A 20485-nucleotide genomic window follows, 5' to 3' on the forward strand; every position below is an offset into this window, starting at 1 on the left:
GGCTGTCCAATTTATAATGCCCCTAAAAACGACCAGTTGCTAGTTTTCTCTCCTAGGAGTGAAAGGACTTGAACAGTTGACATAGGTTAAAGATTCAGACGAAAAGGTGCAGAGAACTCACATTTTATTCAGTGAAAACGCCTGAGCAGAAGTGTCAATTACAGAGTTATGAAAAAGGTTGAAATTGTTGTGGCCTCGATAAGCATGGAGCCACACAGACACACTGAAGGATTCCAGCAGTTAAAGTACAAGACTGATTGAAGAGGAGGGGCTGGAGCCAACCAGGCAGATAAATTCAGAGTATGACGGATAACCCTATCCTTCTCAAAAAGCTACCTTGGGAGAAATGTGTCAAAAGTGTGGACACTTTGTGAAACACATATGCTAAGGCTTGTGATCAAGAAACTATGCCTGAGAAGCTGTTTGGTGAGTATGACACTAGCAGACCCTTATGGGTCCCTCTAGTTTCCTATAACACAGGAGAAGGCTCCAGGGAAGTTCTACTTACCTTTTAAATTTCATGACAGTAGAACTCATGCTGATGAACAGAAAAGCTTCTCTACTGGGTGACTGGTAAAGTATCTTGTTCTCCTAAGCACTTCAAAGATTCCTCCTGTCTTCACTGGAGCCTCCTCCCTTCCTCCAGCTCATCACCAGCACACCAACCCTTCCCTGAGGGTTGAAAACATCTCTTACCTTCAGTTGGCCTGGGAATTGGCAGAGCCTGGTAGAATTCACTGGCCTCTAATCTGGAATGATAACAGTAAAGGTCTGAACTAAGTCTCTAATTGCCTACTATCTGTTGACATAAATTGACCCACAAGGCTCAGGTTGTTTGTGTAGCAGGGATGGTTTCAGGGGGTGGCTTCTGCTAGCTTCTGATATGGACAATTCCTATTTTTAAATTTATGTGCTATGCAACAATTCAAGTCCCCTAGCCAAAACTCCATCCCCGGGTTATTTGCCTGGGTAATTAACTGTTGTTAAAGGTAAGAACTCTCAACTTACAAGACAACTGACAACTACCACTAATTAAAAAAAAAAAAAAAAAAGGCTGTACTGGCTTATACTCACTTCGGTTTTGCTGTTATATATACAAATACTGTTTGATATGCAAAATGGAATCTTCTACAACAGTATACAGCACATGGTTATGGTGGACCTAGAGCCAGACCATAAGAGCTCAGGACTGCAGCTCAACTGCTTCGTTAAGGAGATCACACGGTAGATGACTTATCCCCTCTAGACTTGTACTCTTATCTATAAAAGAGTAAACAAATGTGCCTCCTTCACAGACTTGATTAAATGAACCATATATACAAAAACACTCAGAACATTCTTACACTTGGCAAGCACTGTTTGTTTTCATTTGAATTTTTCAGGTACTACAAAACTTTTTTCATTAGTCATCAGTATTTCATCTTTGATAAACTTTAAAAAAAATAAAATCCCTTCCCTTTTCATCTGAGATAGTCACCTGCATTTTCTTCAACTTTTTAATTTGGTATATTTATACTTTATAACTAATTTGGGATTTACATTGGTATACGTGGGAGGAAATTCTACCTCTCCCGCCCAAAGGGACATACGATGCTGATAAAACTGGTTTATATACCCATTTGAAATGCTATCTCTAACACATGAACACTTCAATCAGTTGTTAGGCTTATTATTCATATGAGAAAAACACTTGAATGTTTCTCCTTTACTCTCATACTTACAACATGACAACAGATGTGTGGGTTTTCCACACCAATCATAGCACACTGGCAAGGTGTTCTATAATTCTCATACCAACTAGAGTTAGCACAGACCCCAGAGGCTAAGGGCTCAAGTTCCACAAGATTGCCTCCTTGCACCCTATGTGAGAGGGTAAGCCCAGCTTGTCACTCCTACTTCTGACTGATCAGCTCTAAGTCAGGGCTCCCTGCCTTGGTTTTGCTAGTCTGCTAGCATGGCTCACAGAATTCAGGGAAACACTTAAATGTTAACCAGTTTATTATATAATACAGGATATGATAAAAGATTCAGATGAACAGCAACATAGGGTAGAGTGAGTCCTGAGTAGAGGAGCTTCTGCACTTGCACAGTTGAGGTGCATCACCCTCCTGGTACACAGATAGGTTCACCAACCCGGAAGCTCTCCAAACTCCTATCAGCATTTTAGTGGAGGCTTCATCACATGAGCATGACTGATCATTAACTCAGTCTCTAGCCCCCTACCCCTTCCTGGAAGATGAGGGTGGGGTTGAAATTCCAAGCATCTAATCTTCCTTAGTCTTTCTGGTGACCAGCTCCCTTCCTGAAGCTATCTAGGAACTTAACAAGAGCTGCCCCATTAGAACAAAAGACACTTCTATCACCTGAAATTTCAAGCAAAGGCTACTGATGGAAGCTGTGGAGCCATCTTTCCTGGAGGGTATAACTAAGTTCATCTGGCTGAATGCTGTGGCCTCTCCATATACTGTAACACAACTACTGCTAACACACAGGAGCCACCCTCCCGCTCAGTCGAGAGACGCTGTTTCTCTCCATGGAGTGCTGAAAAATAAGCACTTACATCAGTACTCTGAATTCTCAGAATTTGGAAATATGACAATGAAAAAAGTCTTGAAATTACTTTAGTTCAAGGAGAATCTTATTCAATAAAGGCCTATCTTCCAGGGATCAAGTTTTACTGGCTTGTGGAGAAGCAAAAGATTCCCACTTTGACAGAACATTTCTGCCTAAATATGGACTCTCATGGTCACTGGTTCTAAAAAGTACCTTAAAAAGTGGATTTTATGAAAATAATATGTTAAAAGCAAAAAATTATTTATTTGAAAATGATTTGGGGTGAATTAGCTGCCCTCTGCTAACAACCTTAATCTCTCTCTGCAGCCACTACCAACTTGCTAGCTGGGTAGAAAGATGGTGTGGGCATATATATAGGGTTTATAACCCGATTTAGTTATGTATTAAACAGCTGACTTAACTCATTTGTTATGTTTTGATTGAAGTCATATGTTTTGTGTTTTTCCTTGTCAAGGATATCTGGACATCAGAATAGGTGGGAAATGTACTGAGAAGAGAAGGAGAAGACCATTTGAGAATAAGGAGTGGTCATGAGTTCAGACCACAGAAGAAAATAATTCCCTTTTTAGTTTATACATCTGACTAAACAACAGCAAGTCATAGAGAGCATGAAATCAAAGACCTGACTCCAATGCCTGTTAGCCTATCAACCTCAGAAAGTTCCTTATTCCAATCTGCAAAATGGGTAAAATGTAGATAATACTAATCCAACAAGTCCAAAAGTTTGAATAAGATGGAAATATTTATGAAGCACCTTCAAAAACTGGAATATGTGAGAAAACAAAATAAGGTAGTGTAAAAGCAACAAGCCACAGTCCTCAAATATAATATCCACTCAAACACCAGGAGAGACAAATCGAAATCAGTGATGATGTTAAGAAAGTTACCTTACAAAAGTACATTTTCCAGTTTATATGAAATTGGTTTAATATTGGTGAAACTTAAAAAGTGGTAAAATTAACAAAGTATATTGCTTAAAGACTATTTTTTCCAACCACGGCAAACAGTATGCAGACATTTATCAATGCAAAGCTTTTAGTCCCTCTATCAAGTACTCTGAATACTACTTATTATTCAATATGAAACATAATACACTCAGAGGTTTCTTTGGCAGACATAATCACATGCATCAATATGTCAAACTCAAAAGCATTTTCTCCCTTATACTTACGTGACTGAAGGCATCTGATCAAAGACAAAATGAACAATTTTAATAAGCAGTTCAGTTTACCAATAAGAGTCTAGAAGGTTAACAAAAATACAAAGATAAAGCTTTTTGGAAATTAAGTTCAAAACAAAAAAATTTTACATTTTATTAAATCATCAAATATAATCACCTGGGTATACTTTTATTAGCAAAAAGTAATAATACCAATGATAAAGAGAAAAGAGAAAAAGAAAATGCACCTCAGACCAGAATACCATAACGAAAGTTTTGTGGAAGCTGCATTTATTTGAAAATCCACCCATTTTTGCTAACATACATTTTAATATTGTAAACAAAAATAGAATCTGCAGAGACAATGCAACAAGTATGCTTAAACTCATGTACAGAATTGCTTTCCTACAATGAACTGTCCTTCTTAAGGCCCCGCTCAACCCAAACATTAAGATGTATTTACACAAAGCACCGATCAACAGTGCAGTTTAATTCTTCGTTAACTAAACTCTTGGCTAGACATTAACTTTAAAGATACTATTTCCCCTTATTTAAAAGGTACATGATCATAACATGGCATGAGCCAAATAAAAGGTTCAAGGATTTTGTCCCCTTCCCTCCCCCCCATAACACCTCCTAGAGTTTTACTGAAAAGAAGGAAAGTCTTGAAGTGAAAGCAATTCCTCACATTCATTTTGGAAAGGCCCTAATGTCAAATGGAAAATAATGACATGCCAAGCACAAAGCAGTAAAGTTCCTTCCCAATGCACTAATGCTGAATTTAAAATGTAGTGCTTTTCCTAGTCAGTGAACTGTTCCCTTGCAAAATCCTAGGCACAGAATTGACTATAAGGATTAATGCATTTATAATGCTTCCCTAAATCCCATAGAGACTGAGAATTCTTAAGCGATTCAGACCTATGGACTTGCCTTAAAATATTTAGTGCTCTGTATGTCAGCTGAAAAGCATTCTGAATCAGATTCATTCTTGTGGATAAAAATCAAACATACTGTGTACATCCATACTCATTTTCTTAAGGAGGTTTGATACAATATTAATGTTAAGTAAATTGATAATCATAAATAAATACAAATACTTAAGGAATGTCTACTGCAAACTGAATATATAATTTTTTAAAAAGAAAAGTTAATTTTAGTTACTGTTTCTGTGTCTGTGAGGACTGGAGAAAAGAAAGATACTGCTTAATTAAGAATTATGATTTGATCCTCCCCAAAGAGTCCTGTTGCATTACAGTAAAGGACACAGCTCTTCTCTCCAGGCAGCTTTTCCAAATACGAATTTCACACTTTCCAAATAAGGGCTTTTCTTGGTAGGTTACTGATTATGGGTATTAATAGGAGTTGAAAGAACTGACGGGTTAGTCACCAAAAAGACGGATTTTTTAGTCTGAAAACATGGCAATTCTTGGCTTTTATAAACTGTATTCATACGTTCTCCTATAGACTAGTCCCAATTTCCTTCATGGGCCTTCACTGGGTTACTGTAGCATTCTAATGGAAGAAGAGAGTTTAAGAGACAGCAGTTTGGATTTTGCTGGAAGTAAGTATTTGCTGCTTGAGCACTTGTCTTTTTGGAATAATTCCATTCTCTTCCATCTAGTTACATAAACTGTATCTGGGGAAAAAAAAAAGAGTTTAAGTTAATTCAGCTCATTGTGGGATGTCTCTCATAAACAGTAATGCTTTGTGCCTTTTACCAGTCAACTTGCCCAGAAGTGTACATAGCATGCTTATCATAAACCCTGATTATAAAACAAAGTCAGTATTATCAGCCTATTATGAGCAAGAACTCAATAACTGAAGCTGAATTTTAATTATAGGGCCTTCAAAATATCTTCTAATTACTAAAAACTGAGGGGTAAGGGAAGAAAAAAGATGAACAATTTTTCCATGACAAGTTCAAAAAAATCTCTCCATGAACACAAATATTCCATAAAAAAATCTCATTTAAACAACAAGCAAAATCTGAAATATTATTTCCAAATAATATAATAAAATCAGAGGTAAGTAAGGGAACAATAGTATCATGCTTACCAAATAATTTCTTTACTAATATAAATCAAAATCTGAAAGATCTACAAAAGATACTTTTCAGGAGGTGTCACTATTCACTCAAGACACTTCAATCATGATATGCTTTAAATGGCTCATCCAAAGATGTTATTGATATAGATGTGCTAATAAACTGTTGTCAGATCAGGAGAGTAAAAACTCTCAAAGATCCAGAAGGTTTACCTACACTGGGGGCTAGAGCATCAACAAGAACAAATGGCTGTCTTCTTGAGGCAGTGTGAATCACAAGCTGAGTCCTTCTACCAAAAAGGGCATAAGCAGTCACCTGCCCTTAATTTTTTAAGAGAAGTTATTTTTGGGAAAATGTTACTATTTTAAAATTAAAAAAGGCATATATAAAAATATAACCCTTAATGAATTCTTGACAAGGAATCTTGGCCATGACATTAAAATGAAGGATGCTCCTAATTAAGCTTGAATTCAATGTGTAAAACTGTACTGTTTTCTATAATCTTTAAGACTGAACAAAACACCCAGTGTTTAAGGGTGATATCTGATCTCACCCATCTGCGGTGAGCAGTGGGTGCTTATATGTACACATGTGAGGTGGTCCCTTTATTTCACACCTTCTAGTTATGTTAAAGACATTTTTCAAAAGTTGTTTGTTCTTATGCACTATCTTGATCTATTTTCATTCTTCACCTAAAGAATAGAGAAGAAGGAGGAAGAGAGGGACCGCAGGGTCCTTTAAAGAAGCAAGCAGCAATACCTAAAGTGATTTATAAGAAATCCTCCAAAGAGAGCTCTGCAAAAGGGTCCTTTCCTGAAGCTCTGTGAGGACTGTGACTGGAGGGGCTGGATGCTGCCGACAGCTGGGGGAAAAGAAGACAGAGAGAGGGAAAGAAAAAAAGATCTCAGAATGACAGAACATGAAAGCAGAAAATGTAATGAAAGAAGAAGTGGTTTCTGTTTTGTCGTCTTTAATAAATATAACGGCAGCCTTTGTAGAAAGTGAAATTATTAAAACAAAAGTTTCTGTCACATGTTAAGTTAAAGGGTATCAATGGCATGTGTTTTTCAGAAAACAAACTGTTTCTGAAATTCCAAAGGAGTATAGTCTTTCACCCAAAAAGGTCGATATAAGCTGACCCATGGTCAAGACTTTTATTGTATGTGTGTATGGGAGAGGGAAAGAAGGGAGTGTATAATTTTGTGTGTGTGTGTTTAAATCGAGGAAAGATGGCTTCCTGTGTGCAGGCTATCAAACAGTGTGTAAAATCTGACCTCAGTCTAGACCCAACACATCTGGTTGCAATGTTCTTTCCTTCCTTCCTCATACAAGGTGGAAAGTCCTGTCCTCAGTGTTCACAGATTTTTGACATGGAGTTGTCTCCTGCCTGTTTATCTGGACATGCTGTCGCTGATGCTTAGACCCTGGGAGGTATAAGTGAGCTTAGAGGTTTTATAGTCTAACTATCCACATACTGTCCTATATATGAAGAATACTTAAGATCTCTGGTTCAGCTTCTTGTTAGAATACATTTGCTTGATTCTTGGAATGTGCTCCTATCATTTAATTTGAATATACAATAAGACAAGTAGACTACTGAACTCAATAACATAGCTTTAGTATTCCCTCAAAGAAAGACAGTTCCTGAATACCAAGATATTCATTTTCATATATATATATCTCCTTTACTAAACCTATTTTTATAAGAGCATTTTAAACCAGATATGAGCCATTTTAGTTTGGAACAAACTTTTAATTTTTTTCCCTCCTCCTGCATAAAGCTGCAAAAGGCACACAAGCATAGGGATGTTCCGCTGAGCATTAAAACAAGTTGGCTTAGTGGAAGTAGTTTCAATTCATTATCTCAACATTCAAATGCCTCTAAAGGATTTCAAGAGCTCGAAATACGCCTTTGTTGGTTCAAAGTGATCTCATTTTTACCTTTTTATTTTTTTAAGAACAGCACTTACAGAGGGAGTTCCCACTATGGTGCAGTGGGTTAAGGAACAGAGTTGTCTCTGTAGTGGCTTAGGGTGTTGCTGAAGAGAAGGTTGCATCCCTAGTCTGGGAACTTCCATGTGCCACAGAGTGGTCAAAAAAAAATTTTTTTAAAAAAGAAAGAAAAGCACTACAGAGAATGAATAACCAATGGGTTTCAGCAAATTCTGCATCACTAGTAAGTGCATTTTTTTAAATTTATAGGTTTGTTTATTTATTTTAACTTTTTAGGGCCATACCCATGGATTATGGAGGTTTGGAGCTGTAGCTGCCAGCCCACACCACAGCCACAGCAACATGGGATCTGAGCTGTGTTCGCAACCTACACCACAGCTCACAGCAACGCTAGATCCTTAAGCCACTGAGTGAAGTCAGGGATCGAACCCGTGTCTTCATGGATGCTAGTCGGGTTCATTAACCACTGAGCCATGACCGGAACTCCTGTTTAATTTATAGGTTTAGAAATCATCTTCAGTTGTATTAGTAGTTGAACTATTTTCTTAATCCATACCTTGTTCTCAGAAATAAGTGACAGGGAGTTCCCGTCGTGGCACAGTGGTTAACGAATCCGACTAGGAACCATGAGGTTGCGGGTTCAGTCCCTGCCCTTGCTCAGTGGGTTAACGATCCGGCGTTGCCGTGAGCTGTGGTGTTGGTTGCAGACGCAGCTCGGATCCCGCGTTGCTGTGGCTCTGGCGTAGGCTGGAGGATACAGCTCCGATTCGACCCCTAGCCTGGGAACCTCCATATGCCGAGGGAGCGGCCCTAGAAATGGCGAAAAGACAAAAAAAAAAAAGAAATAAGTGACAAATAAGAAATAAGAGACAATGGGAAGGCTGATGGAATTACAACCCAAGAAGCTACAGATGGGAGGACAGTGCACCAAGTCTGGTTTTGGGAATTCAATATCATCCACGTGGAGACAGAAGAAGGTACAACTCAACTGGAAAGACATTTCCTCCTAACCTTTCAAAACAAGAATGACCGCTCAGAAGCAAAATAGTTTTAAGTAAAATTATCATCAGTCACTGAGCTGGAAGAAGTTTAAGATTAACTAGGTCTTTCTCCACAACTGGTTTCCTTTTTCACTTAAAGTTAAAAAACAAAAACAAACAAAGCTTCCCCCTGATTAATGCAGAGTCAGCACCCAAAATCATAAGTCACCTATGAGAGTCCCATATTAAAACATCTTCTTAAATCAAATTCTCATGAAGGCAGCAGTTTGGAGAGGAAAATACCCCTGAAGAATACTGTCAAAGGGAACATTAGAATTCCATTCTTTTCCATATGTAAGCATACTGCTAGAGAGAAGTCCTAGCAGCTTAAAAATAATGTTCAAGAGGATCAATGTTCCCTGGGGAGCAACGTGCTAGTTTCTAACTAATATTTCTACTATTCTGTTAAATTGATACCTACATATGTCTTATACCTATAAAAAATATATAGTTAAATTAAAAATGAAAAATGAGAAAATAAGACTTACTATCCCTACAGTAACTTTCATATCATTGACACCCATCTCAAGCAAATGAAACCAGGGCCCAGACCGGACTGGCTGACTGCAGAGTGTGCCAAGGACTGAGCCATACAGCAGCCCTCGACTATCTTCTACAGTCCTACCCCTTCCCAAGCACCTGTACCAAAGCACAGGCACGGCAGGCAGTGGTGAGAAAGCAGTCAGCTCAGAAATAAATGTGGAAAGAGTAGGAAAAGAAATACACTGCAACAACCCAGTTACTCAAGGAAAGAAGGAAGAACAAAAGAGCACAAAGGGGCTGCAGGATCTTGGTGAGTGAAAAGCAGCAGGATTTAAAGAGCCTGAGAAAGTCACATGAAACTACAAGGTTAACCTTCCTTTACTTATCATTCTTGGGGGTAGGTTAAAGAACAGGTAGTGCTGCTAAATACCAGAGAGTAAGGAATTAAAAAAAAAAATCCTATTACTGTCATTAATTGCAAAACCACCATATTTTACAAGCCAGCATAAGACAAACTGTAACCATTCCGATCAAATCCTACAAATATGCCATCACACACCCCCCCAAACAAAACAAAAAAGCCTTTTACTCATTTATTTTCAATAATATCCTCTATACCAAAATTCCCATAGAGCTAAAAAAATTAGTAACACTATCAGTTTGTTCAAATTAAATCACCCTCTATCATAACTGAATATGCCACTTAAAGTGGTCAGTCTCACTAATATGAATATATTTAATCTTACCTTCTTATTTTAAAGGAAAATGAGAAGTGAAAGGGTGCATATAAATAAAGTACTAAAATTTATAACTAATTGATGATAGTAACTCTCAGATGAAATTCCTCCATCCCCTCTAATGAACCTTCCAAAAAAATGTTGAAATGAAAAAAAATTCTAATGTTACTAAAAACCTTTGCTTTTATCTCCAGAGCAAAGATTTTTTGGGGGGGACCATAGTTTGTGTGTAGTAAAGACAAGAGTACAGAAATCACAAGTTAACTCTAAAAATAAGGCAAATATACTGAGAATAGAGGAATTTTTAATAAAGAATTCTGAAACACTAAAGATCATAAAATAAAAACGGTTACTCCTTCACTCTACTCTTGTTTAATACCAAAGAAAGAAAACCTGAGGTTAGAACAAGAAAATAGCAGTCCCAGAAAGTAAGACTAGTGCAACTGAAAGTTTATGGGAGAATAAAGGACTGAGTATTTAAGGATAAACTTCTGATATATTGACTGTGCTTAAAATTCTTAAAGCAGCAGCAACTCTTCCATATCATTTGAATTTCAACTTTACATGTGAACTTTTCATTCACCCAAAAGCCTGGATGGCAACTGCTGTAGAGACTCTTTTTGTCTCTGGTGAAGAAAAAAAGCCAACATCTTAAGAGAAAAATGGGCAAACTTCTTTTGCCTGAGATGAGAGAAAGGTGGAAATGAATCTGATTCTGGCTTTTTTCTAAAAAAGCCAGTATCTAGACCCAATACCCATATCCTCCTTAATGGCTGTCTTAAAGATTAAAATACGCAAAAAGCACCTAGCACATTGCCTGGTGTATATTAGTTACTCAAATATTAGTTCAACTTTCCTTACTACCTATAAACAAATGTTCATCTACTCTTATATGACAGGACCAGCTCAAATGTCACTGAATCTCTGTTGCTGTTGCTCTTCCACTGTGTTCTCAACACTATGTATTTCTCTTATAAGAGTTCTTACTTTACCATCAACCAGTCACTTGTGCTTCCATATTATTCTCACCTTTAGGCTCTTCAGATATAAGAAACATACTTTCCCTGTCCCTTGTTCAGAAACTAGCAGTGACTTACACATAGTATAAGAATTCTATAACATGCTAAATTAAAATGGTTTTTGGTGATAAAACAATCTCTGTATAAAAATGGTCACCAAACTTGGATATCACAAGAAAATATTAAAACTTCTCTATTTTTGCCCTTTTAGGATTTCTCTTCTTACATGTTTTTTTCTTTATTTTGGCTGCCCCCACGGCACATGGAGTTCCCAGGGCAGGGATCTGATTTGAGCCGCAGTTGTGACCTAAGCCACGGCTATGGCAACACCAGATCCTTAACCTGCTATCCCAGGCTGGGGATTGAACCTGCATCTCAGCGCTTCCAAGACACCACCAATCCCATTGTGTCACAGTGGGAACTCCTACATGTTGTTTTAATGTTCCTAGCATACTGTTACAGGAATACATAAGTAAAAACACACTGAGAGTATATGCTTAAAGAATATTTTCCTGACACTGTGGTACAATTTAAATATTTAGAAACACAGCTCTATTTAATGCGACTTTACAGAGACATCAGCTATAAAAACAAGCCACAGAAAGGTAAGCTGTTTTAAAATAATGTTTAGCACATGGCCAGGCCACTTGAGTTGCATCTGAACCAGCTGCCTAGGGGTCAAAACAAACAATGTTGCATTCCAATATTTTATACTAAAGATAAGACTATTCTCAGCTGTCTCTGTGAAGTATGCCTAAAATACTTCTCTATTTTATAAGGCTGAGGGCCTGTCCTACAGGTTGAGCCAAGCGCCTTTGACAACTTGTTCTTGAGTTTACTCTCAACATAACCTCATCTTAGGCTAATGCCCATCAATAACAATACATAGTTTGCCAACATTTCTTCTGTCACCCTCAAAGCACTACTCATCCTATCTTAGGAGCACTAGACAGATCTAAGAGGATTTCAATTAGAAGGTATGTTGTTTCTAAACTTTTCTGAACCTAGACTACTGCTAGAGTCTACAATAACTTAAAACTATTAACATAGGAGTTAGATGTCATCCAAAAATGGCATCTGAAATCGTCTCCTTAGAATTATGGTGACCTAAAGTTACAGAATTAAAGAAAACCAAATTGGAGAAAGGGAAATAGATCACAAGGTTTTCTATATGGAAGGAAATATTATTAACTGACCTAAGCTAAAAATAAAATTTTCATATATCAGAAGTGTTCCCAAGGGTAAGAGAAGTTCATTTAAAGTTCTATTTGATGGGTGAGAAACATGAAAACCAGCTCAGTTTATCTGAGTTAAATGTTCACCTGCTGATTCATACTAGATTTTAACTCCTTATTCCTAAAAAACCAAAAAAGAATGAAAAGCTAAGGGTTACGTCAATTGGTACATAAGGAGACAAAGTAATAATTAAATGCACCACTTATTTGTTATTGATTGAAAATACGGCATTTTTGCTTGGTTTAAAAAAATTTCCAAACTATGTTTCACATATGAGGCTACCTGCATTTTCCTGATCTATTGGGTTTCCACTAAAAACGTCTAAGGAGAGAGTTCCTTAGACCTAGACATTTTAACAAAAGGTTTGCTCCTCCCCCCAAAAACGACTGGATGGCTTATAAACTATATTAAATTGGACCAAATACTTTATTATAAAATAAAGCTTGGTATTTTAGAGTAACACCACTTCCACAAATGCTGAGCCAATACAGATGCTGCTGATACAGTCCTGGAGAGTGAAATCCTGACCCCTATAAATGTATTCATGAATGTGAGCTTATTTGGAAGTAAGGTCTTTGCAGCTGTAACCAAGTTACAGTGAGGTCATTAGGGTGGGCCCTAATCCAATGACTGATGTCTTTAGAAGAGGGAAATGCCATGTGAAGACAGAGACACGAGGACGCCATGTGAAAGAGGCAGAAATTGAAGTGCTACAGCTGTAAGCCAAGGAAGGAGTGGGCTATCAAAAGCAAGGATCCTCCTCTAGAGAATTCAGAAAGAGCATGGCCATGCTGATTCTTTGTTTTCAGATTTCTAGCCTCCAGAACTGTGAGAGATTAAATTCCCATTGTTTTAAGCCATCAAATCTGCAGTACTCTTTGTTATAGCAGCAGCACTTTGCAACTAATAACAGACTCAAAAGCAGATCTGCTGAATCCGAGGCTGATGCTTTGCTTCCTCTCTAAAATCTGCTATCTCAATTAATCTCGACTCAGCTAGAATTTATAGCTGTATTTAATGTTCAGAAAAAAGCTTCAGAGAAGTAACTTTTAAAAGAGGTTTCTCTAGTAAATGTTAGTCAGTGCACCTGTGTGCTTTCTATATACACAGTTGCTGTATAGTCATTGATGCTCAACCTGAAGATTTTGTAACACTTCACAGTCCCCTAGGATTTTATAAATATGTTACAGTTTTGTTTAAAACAAGAATTAGATTTCTACCATCTAGAAAAAAAATGTCCTCAGCAAAAACCCAGTGAAAAGGCCTGGTTCTGCATGTTGTCTTATTAACAATAACAGTCAGCAGATGGGACTCCTCAAACCTGTTTTGACTGATTCAGGTATGCCCTGGGGATTACAGAACCATCCCCATCTACATACTAAATCCCATCTCCCAAACTAAATCCCCTCATGGGATCTACTAGGCAAGGATGAATGAAATACAACATACTGCTGACAAAGCAAAAGGCCTTTACAGAAATCCAGCTGGGCAGATCAGGTGACAGACAGGCACTGCCAACACCCACAGTTAATACACCAAGAAAGTTTAAACAACAACAACAACAAAAAGCTAAGCCTAAAAAAAAAGCAGAGAGCCAGTCGTCCTTACATACAAGAAAGTCATTAAAAAGGCCATTTTTTGGTCAGATTTGAATTATTCCAATTCCAAAGTCAACAGTGCCCCCATTTAGATGGGTAAAAAGCACTCACAACAAGCCACTGTTTCATTTCAGACACTTAACTGATGTCGTGCTTATTTAAAGTTGGCTGATACAAACAGAAACACAGCCATTTTGTATCTTTAGCCACAGCCTCCATTTAAGAAACCTCCCAAACTCCAATACCAACCAAGACAAACAACAAAACTTTTAATATGCTTATTTTTAAAATTCAATCCCCAAATGTAACACTCTATAGTTTTCATATCATTTTTGGGAAAACACTGATATGGGATCAGTCTGAGTTTCTCAAGTAAGGAAGTGATGATAACATAACAAACACAACTCTCCTCCACAAAGATCTTCAACATCTAAACTGCCTCATAAACAATCATTCAAAGAATGTTATTTCACATCAGAGTAACTTTTAAAAGAAAAATAAAACTAAGCCATCTTCATGTTTAGTAACATAATAGTTGCACACTGCAATGCAGAATGAGTTAACAAACTATTGACCAGAAACGGACATTTCAATTTTTATACCGGTAAGTACCAGTAAGATTTAAATAAAGCACAAGTAAAAGAAGGAGTTAAGAGTCTCCACTCTCTCCAAGTTAATAAACAAACACACTAGTAACCAATAACAAGGAATTATATAGTGTGAGGAAACACAGAAGAAAAAAGAAAGCATTAACCATAAGGATCTAGTATTCTCCAAGTAGTCAAAAGATGCACTCATGGAGAATACTCAAGAGAAAAGGTATAATCTTAGGAATGAAACAGAACGTAACACCCCATCTCTAAGTATCTAATAGTTATATGGAAGTATCTTAAAAAACACACACACACAGAACAAGCCAGCACAAGAAATGGGAACAGAATAGTAAGTACATAGGTGGATAAGAAGGCATTAATTTCAACATTACAAGGTAGCCTCTTCAATTAAAGCTATACTGAAGACAATTTCCTAAAGAACAAAACAAAGTCTAAGCTAACTGCTATGTGGAAGGTACTAGGTATTTTCTCACTAGCAGGCACTAACCCAGCACTAAAAGCAACCAAGATATAATTTAGAACACACAACACATTGTTTGGAATATGTCACTGGAGCTCCCTGGTGGCCCAGTGAGTTAAGGATTGGGCACTGTCACTGCTGTGGCTCTGGTTCCTGCTGTGGCACAGGTTCAATTCATGGTCTGAAAGCTTCCACATGGCACAGGTGAGGCAAAAAAAAAAAAAAAAAGCCAAAAAACAAAAAACTGGAATACATCACTAATGGTAAAATGATAAATATGTGGGAGGACTGAGGTACTCTCTACCACCTTGGTTTAATAGTAATCAAGAGACCAGTAGCTACAAGTTTGCCTTTGGTAAGTAAGGGTTCCCAAAAGAAACACTTCAAGGAACAGGAAAAGATATTTGACATGAACTTAGAACTGGGATTTGATTTAAAAATTCTATTTTGATAAGATTTCACTTTTTTTTTTTGGCCATACCTGCAGCATGTGGAAGTTCCTAGGCCAGGGATCAAACATGCTCCACAGCAGAGACCAAAGCTACGGTAGTGACAGCGCCAGGTCTTTTACCCATTATCCCACAAGGGAACTCTGGGATTTCACTTTATATTTTAACTACCATTTACTATACAATGTACCAACAGATGTCTCTTCCTCAAGGAATTTTTAATCTAATTGAAAAAGGAGCTAAATAATGAGAGAACTAAAAGGCAATTCATGAAGAAAAATTATTTTGGTTACCACCACAAATGGTCAAAATTAATCCAAGGGACTAAGAAGCATTAAAAACCAAAGCATGGGAAAAGCTTTCCTACTTCAAAGATAATTAGCTTAATTTTAATATTATTAAAAATATTCAATCATGATATTAAAGGTGTTTTCATTCCTCAGGTGACAGTCGTCTAACATTTTAGCTTACCGTAACCATTAGCCAACAAATTAAACCAATTTTGAACACTGCTATAAATTATTACAACGGTTATAAGTAAAAAGAGAAATCAGTAGGAAACAAAGTTACACAACTGAAAAAGTAAGTTTTCAACCAAATTCACTGGAGAAATAATTTTCAAAAACTATTAAGAGCCAGGCACTGTTTTAGGAACCATGAATACACAAGTAAACAAGCCACATACAAGCCTCTATGAAGGTTACAGCCTAGTAAATGTGTCTCTTGCTAGATGGCATAGATGGATGGATGGACGAACAGACTGACGGACCAAGAGATGTCAGGTAGGGAAAAACTCTATAAAGAAAAATTATGCAGAATAAGGAAAAGAACTTGAGATCTCAAGAACTGAAAAGGGACAAGAAATGACAAAAAAATGAGTAAAGAGTAATAAATTCACTTTATGACAGAAAAAGGACTTCTGGAAAAGACAGAGAGCAGAATAATGGACACAATTGAGAATTGTAACGGCAAGGGCATTGAAGAACCTGAATATTATGCTTACTCATTCTTATTCTTAGAGGGAGATTTTGGGAGGTCCTTGCAAAAAAAGGTTCCAACTTGGGTGGAGAATATAGACTGCAAGAAGGGTGGATCTAATAATAGCACAGGAAAAATTAGTGGGACTTGGTGACAGGACATATGGAAAACAAAGGGGGGAAAGGAATTAAGAGTAACATTAAATGACTTAAGATTCTGACTTTCAACTGATTCAGATAACTCAAGTAGGAGAGGAAAGCCTCTTTGAGGCACTTCATTGCCAGCTGATTTTCTTTTCCTTTTTTTATCAATTTGCTTCCTTCAAGTGCTTTTCTCAATCAGTGAATAATGTTTAGAATTAAGTACTCACTTCAAATTTGATTTTTTTCAACTAGAAACTTATTACCTTTATGTTCTCACTTTCTTTTCTTCTGTCATAAAGTTAATCAGAAAAGGGCAGTTTCGGAGTTCCCGTCGTGGCGCAGTGGTTAACGAATCCGACTAGGAACCATGAGGTTGCGGGTTCGGTCCCTGCCCTTGCTCAGTGGGTTAACGATCCGGCGTTGCCGTGAGCTGTGGTGTAGGTTGCAGACACGGCTCGGATCCCGAGTTGCTGTGGCTCTGGCGTAGGCCGGTGGCTACAGCTCCGATTCAACCCCTAGCCTGGGAACCTCCATATGCCGAGGGAGCGGCCCAAGAAATAGCAACAACAACAACAATAACAGCAACAACAACAAAAGACAAAAGACAAAAAAAAAAAAAAAAAGAAAAGGGCAGTTTGGAGTTCCCGTCATGGCACAGCGGTTAACAAATCTGACTGGGAATCATGAGGTTGTGGGTTTGACTCCTGGCCTCACTCGGTGGGTTAAGGATCTGGTGTTGCCGTGAGCTGTGGTGTAGGCCGGTGGCTACAGTTCTGACTGGACCTCTACCCTGGAAACCCCTGTATGCCGCATGTGTGGCACCCAGCCCCACAAAAAAAAAAAAAAGAGAGAGAGAGAGAGAGAGGGAGAGAAAGAAAGGATATTTCTACCACTGTTTGATTTCATGCACATGGAAATTCTTGCATTTTTTTGGTGTTTGAAATGAAAATTACATGGATTTTAAAAGAAGTAGGATATAAAACCTGTGTTAACAGATGACAGGGAGCCAGCAATTTTAAGGTAGATTTTTTTAAAACCATATTTAATAAACAAACCTTTGTGTTTCAAAGTTAAAAGTATTATCTAGAACTGAAGAGAATGTACTTGACAACTATAGTAGTTATATCCTGAATATGTAAATGTGGTCTATACTCCAAGAGGAAACCCAAGGAATTAGAGTGTTCACTGTTGGCAAAGGGAAGACAGTGCTACTGTTATGGCTGGACAGGCTAAGTCCCACCGGAGAAAGGCACTGTGGCACAAATGAGCACAGGACCAGGAATGAGGAATTTCTGAAGCTAAGTTGCATTTCACCACTTATTTAGCTGAGAACATCTCCAAGTCTCAACTTTCTTTATAAAACAGGATGCTGGTAGAAGGTCCATCTACCTTAAAGAATATTTCAAGAATAAGGTGAGATAAGATATGTGAAAGTGCTTGGAAACTGTCAGGCAGCATCCAGGCTTAAGGTAACAATATACCGTTTCTGAGACAAGACCTAAACTTAGCCACATAATCAGGGAAAAACCTTCTGTAGTCAGTGGTTCTTGGTAAAGTTATAGCTCTAAAATATAGCTTTTTTTCCCCCTAAAAACATTTAAGTTCCTACCACTTAAGTCTCTTACAGCAAAAAAACTAATTGTTAAAACCAAACGATATATATCTTTAGTTAAGTATATGCGTAACAAAGAAAAAGCTAAAGAACACCAGGAGGACATATTAAACTAAAGAAAACTTGTACATCAATAGTTAGGGAAATCATCATCTTAAAGATGACCAAAATCTAAATGTTTCCTTAGGAAGGTAAGCCAGCATTCAGAACTACTACTGGTAGGAGTTCCTATTGTGGCTCAGCAGTATCGAACCTGACTAGTATCCAGGAGGATGCAGGTTCGATCCCTAGCCTTGTTCAGCGGGTTAAGGATCCAGCATTGCTGTGGCTGTGGTGTAGGCCGGGAGCTGTAGATCTGACTGGACCCCCTAGCCTGAGAACTTCCATATGCTGAGGGTGCAGCCCTAAAAAAGCAAAAAAAAAAAAAAAAAAGAAAGAAAGAAAGAAAGAAAGAAAAGAACTACTACTGGTAAAAGGATGGATGAGAAAGAAACTATAAATATCCATACTCTTAATTTATAAAAACAAATGCATAAAAAATTAACAACTCGGAATTCCTGTTGTGGCTCAGTGGTTAATGAATTTGACTAGAAACCATGAGGTTACAGGTTCAATCCCTGGCCTTGCTCAGTAGGTTAAGGATCTGGCATTGCCGTGAGCTGTGGTATAGGTTGCAGACGTGGCTTGGATCTCACGTTGCTGTGGCTCTGGCGTAGGCTGGCAGCTACAGCTTCGATTCGACCCCCAGCCTGGGAACTTCCATACGCCGAGGGAGTGGCCCAAGAAATGGCAAAAAGACAAAAACACACACACAAAAAAACAATTAAATTAACAACTCTACCAACTACCTTGATTCCCAGCTACGGTCACTGTAAATATCTAACTGATTAAGGAACATGAAGAAAAGGTCATTTTAACATGTACAAGGGTGGGGGGGGGGGAGGGGAACCATGTGGGGAAACACATGACCTTCAAAGAACATGGATTTTACCTCTCATCAAAACTAAATTCACTCTCCACTCCATAACTGGTACTTCTCGAGATGGAAATTTATTAAATGAGTTCAATACTCAAAAAGGCTGAAAAATTTAAAGATCTCCTAAGCTTCACCAGTCTATGAGATACATATAGACTAAATTCAACTGGATCAATACAAACTAACTTTGGCAATGTAACACTTTATGCACTGGCAAGTGTAATCTACATGTGTTCTAGTGGAAAAGGAATACAGGTTCATTACCAAATGCTCACACAAATGTTTTCATGGTTTTAAATGGCATTAAAACCATAAAGTAACCAAGCAGTTGCCATTGGAAACAATTTAAGAAAAGGAGGCTTTAATTTAATAAAAGCATGTCATTCTTTCCAACTCTTAAATGACATGAGCAGAGCCACAGATACAGAGGATATGTCATCCCATCACTTCATGAGGGTCTCATCCCATGGTGCGCCACCAGAGAAGTAAATAAGACACTTTTCTCTCTACTTTCCTTACCACAGGGAGAAGCTTTTTTAAAATATCCAGATTTCCCTAATGCTAACAATAATAAGATGAAAAAGAGAAAGAGAAAATATTTAGCGTGAATTTTATGAACCGAAGAAGGCCTTGGAAACATTTGAAGAGGAAAGTCTTCCCTGTGAAAAAGTTAGGTCAACATGGCCTTCCAAGTTTTTTTGCCCTTTTGAGGGGTTTGTCTTTAAATATGATCTTTAGTAGCAGGAAGTTATCTAATGAAAATACAGCATTCATAGCTTTTGAAGACTTGTCAAGTTTCACAAACATCTCAAGAGTAACACCTGTATTACAGCACAACTGAAGCCAAGGCAGTGAGTTGAAGGTTTCTAAGCCCCACAAAAGAGAGTATATCGGAATCGTAAACAGAAAGAAGGCTCCTTAACCTCAGAAAAACAATCCTCTGGACACACTAACTATAAGTTATCAAGAATTTTCCATCTTTAATAATTTGTAATCTGCTTATCCTTTCCTTCCAAATAATCACTATTTCTAAAAACTCCTAGATGAGTAAGCTTGGCAAAGCAAGTAACATTCACTATGAAGGGGAAAAAATGCTATTAACTTGTTTCAAAAGTTGTATAAAAGGACTGTTTAGTATTATATTCCTTCCACATCAAGATATTAAAATATTACATGTAGCATGTTAATTAGTACCTGTGCTCCTGATACAGGGCCAAAAGGGTTTGGTGGTCTCATGACAGGCTGGCTGTATATTAAGGTTGGTTGTGTCATTACAGGTACACTTCCCATTTGAGGAGGCTAAAAAAACAAAAATATCAAGTTAAAGGATGTTCACTCACATTTTTCTTATAATGAGTATGTAAACAAGGATGACAGAGATGAACAGTACTAATACTTCTGCACTAACTC

General features: G+C 37.6%; 1 protein-coding gene across 23 annotated transcripts in view; it reads right to left on the minus strand.

The window, feature by feature from the left end:
• Positions 1–4007: 4007 nt before the first annotated feature.
• The window catches only part of PICALM (phosphatidylinositol binding clathrin assembly protein), a 111709-nt gene continuing 95231 nt past the window's right edge, over positions 4008–20485 (minus strand). For 15 of the 23 annotated variants that reach the window (XM_047752876.1, XM_047752895.1, XM_047752875.1 and 12 more), the window contains 3 exons: positions 20270–20374; positions 6537–6639; positions 4008–5369 (listed from right to left, as the gene is read on the minus strand). In XM_047752876.1, coding sequence (XP_047608832.1) covers positions 6547–6639; positions 20270–20374 — 198 coding nt within the window. In that variant the 3' untranslated portion in view covers positions 4008–5369; positions 6537–6546. The remainder of the gene's footprint in view (positions 5370–6536; positions 6640–20269; positions 20375–20485) is intronic. The other 8 variants (XM_047752880.1, XM_047752877.1, XM_047752887.1 and 5 more) reach the window with 1 other exon arrangement.

The sequence above is a fragment of the Phacochoerus africanus genome, chromosome 11 (assembly GCF_016906955.1).
Source record: "Phacochoerus africanus isolate WHEZ1 chromosome 11, ROS_Pafr_v1, whole genome shotgun sequence".
NCBI lineage: Eukaryota > Metazoa > Chordata > Mammalia > Artiodactyla > Suidae > Phacochoerus > Phacochoerus africanus.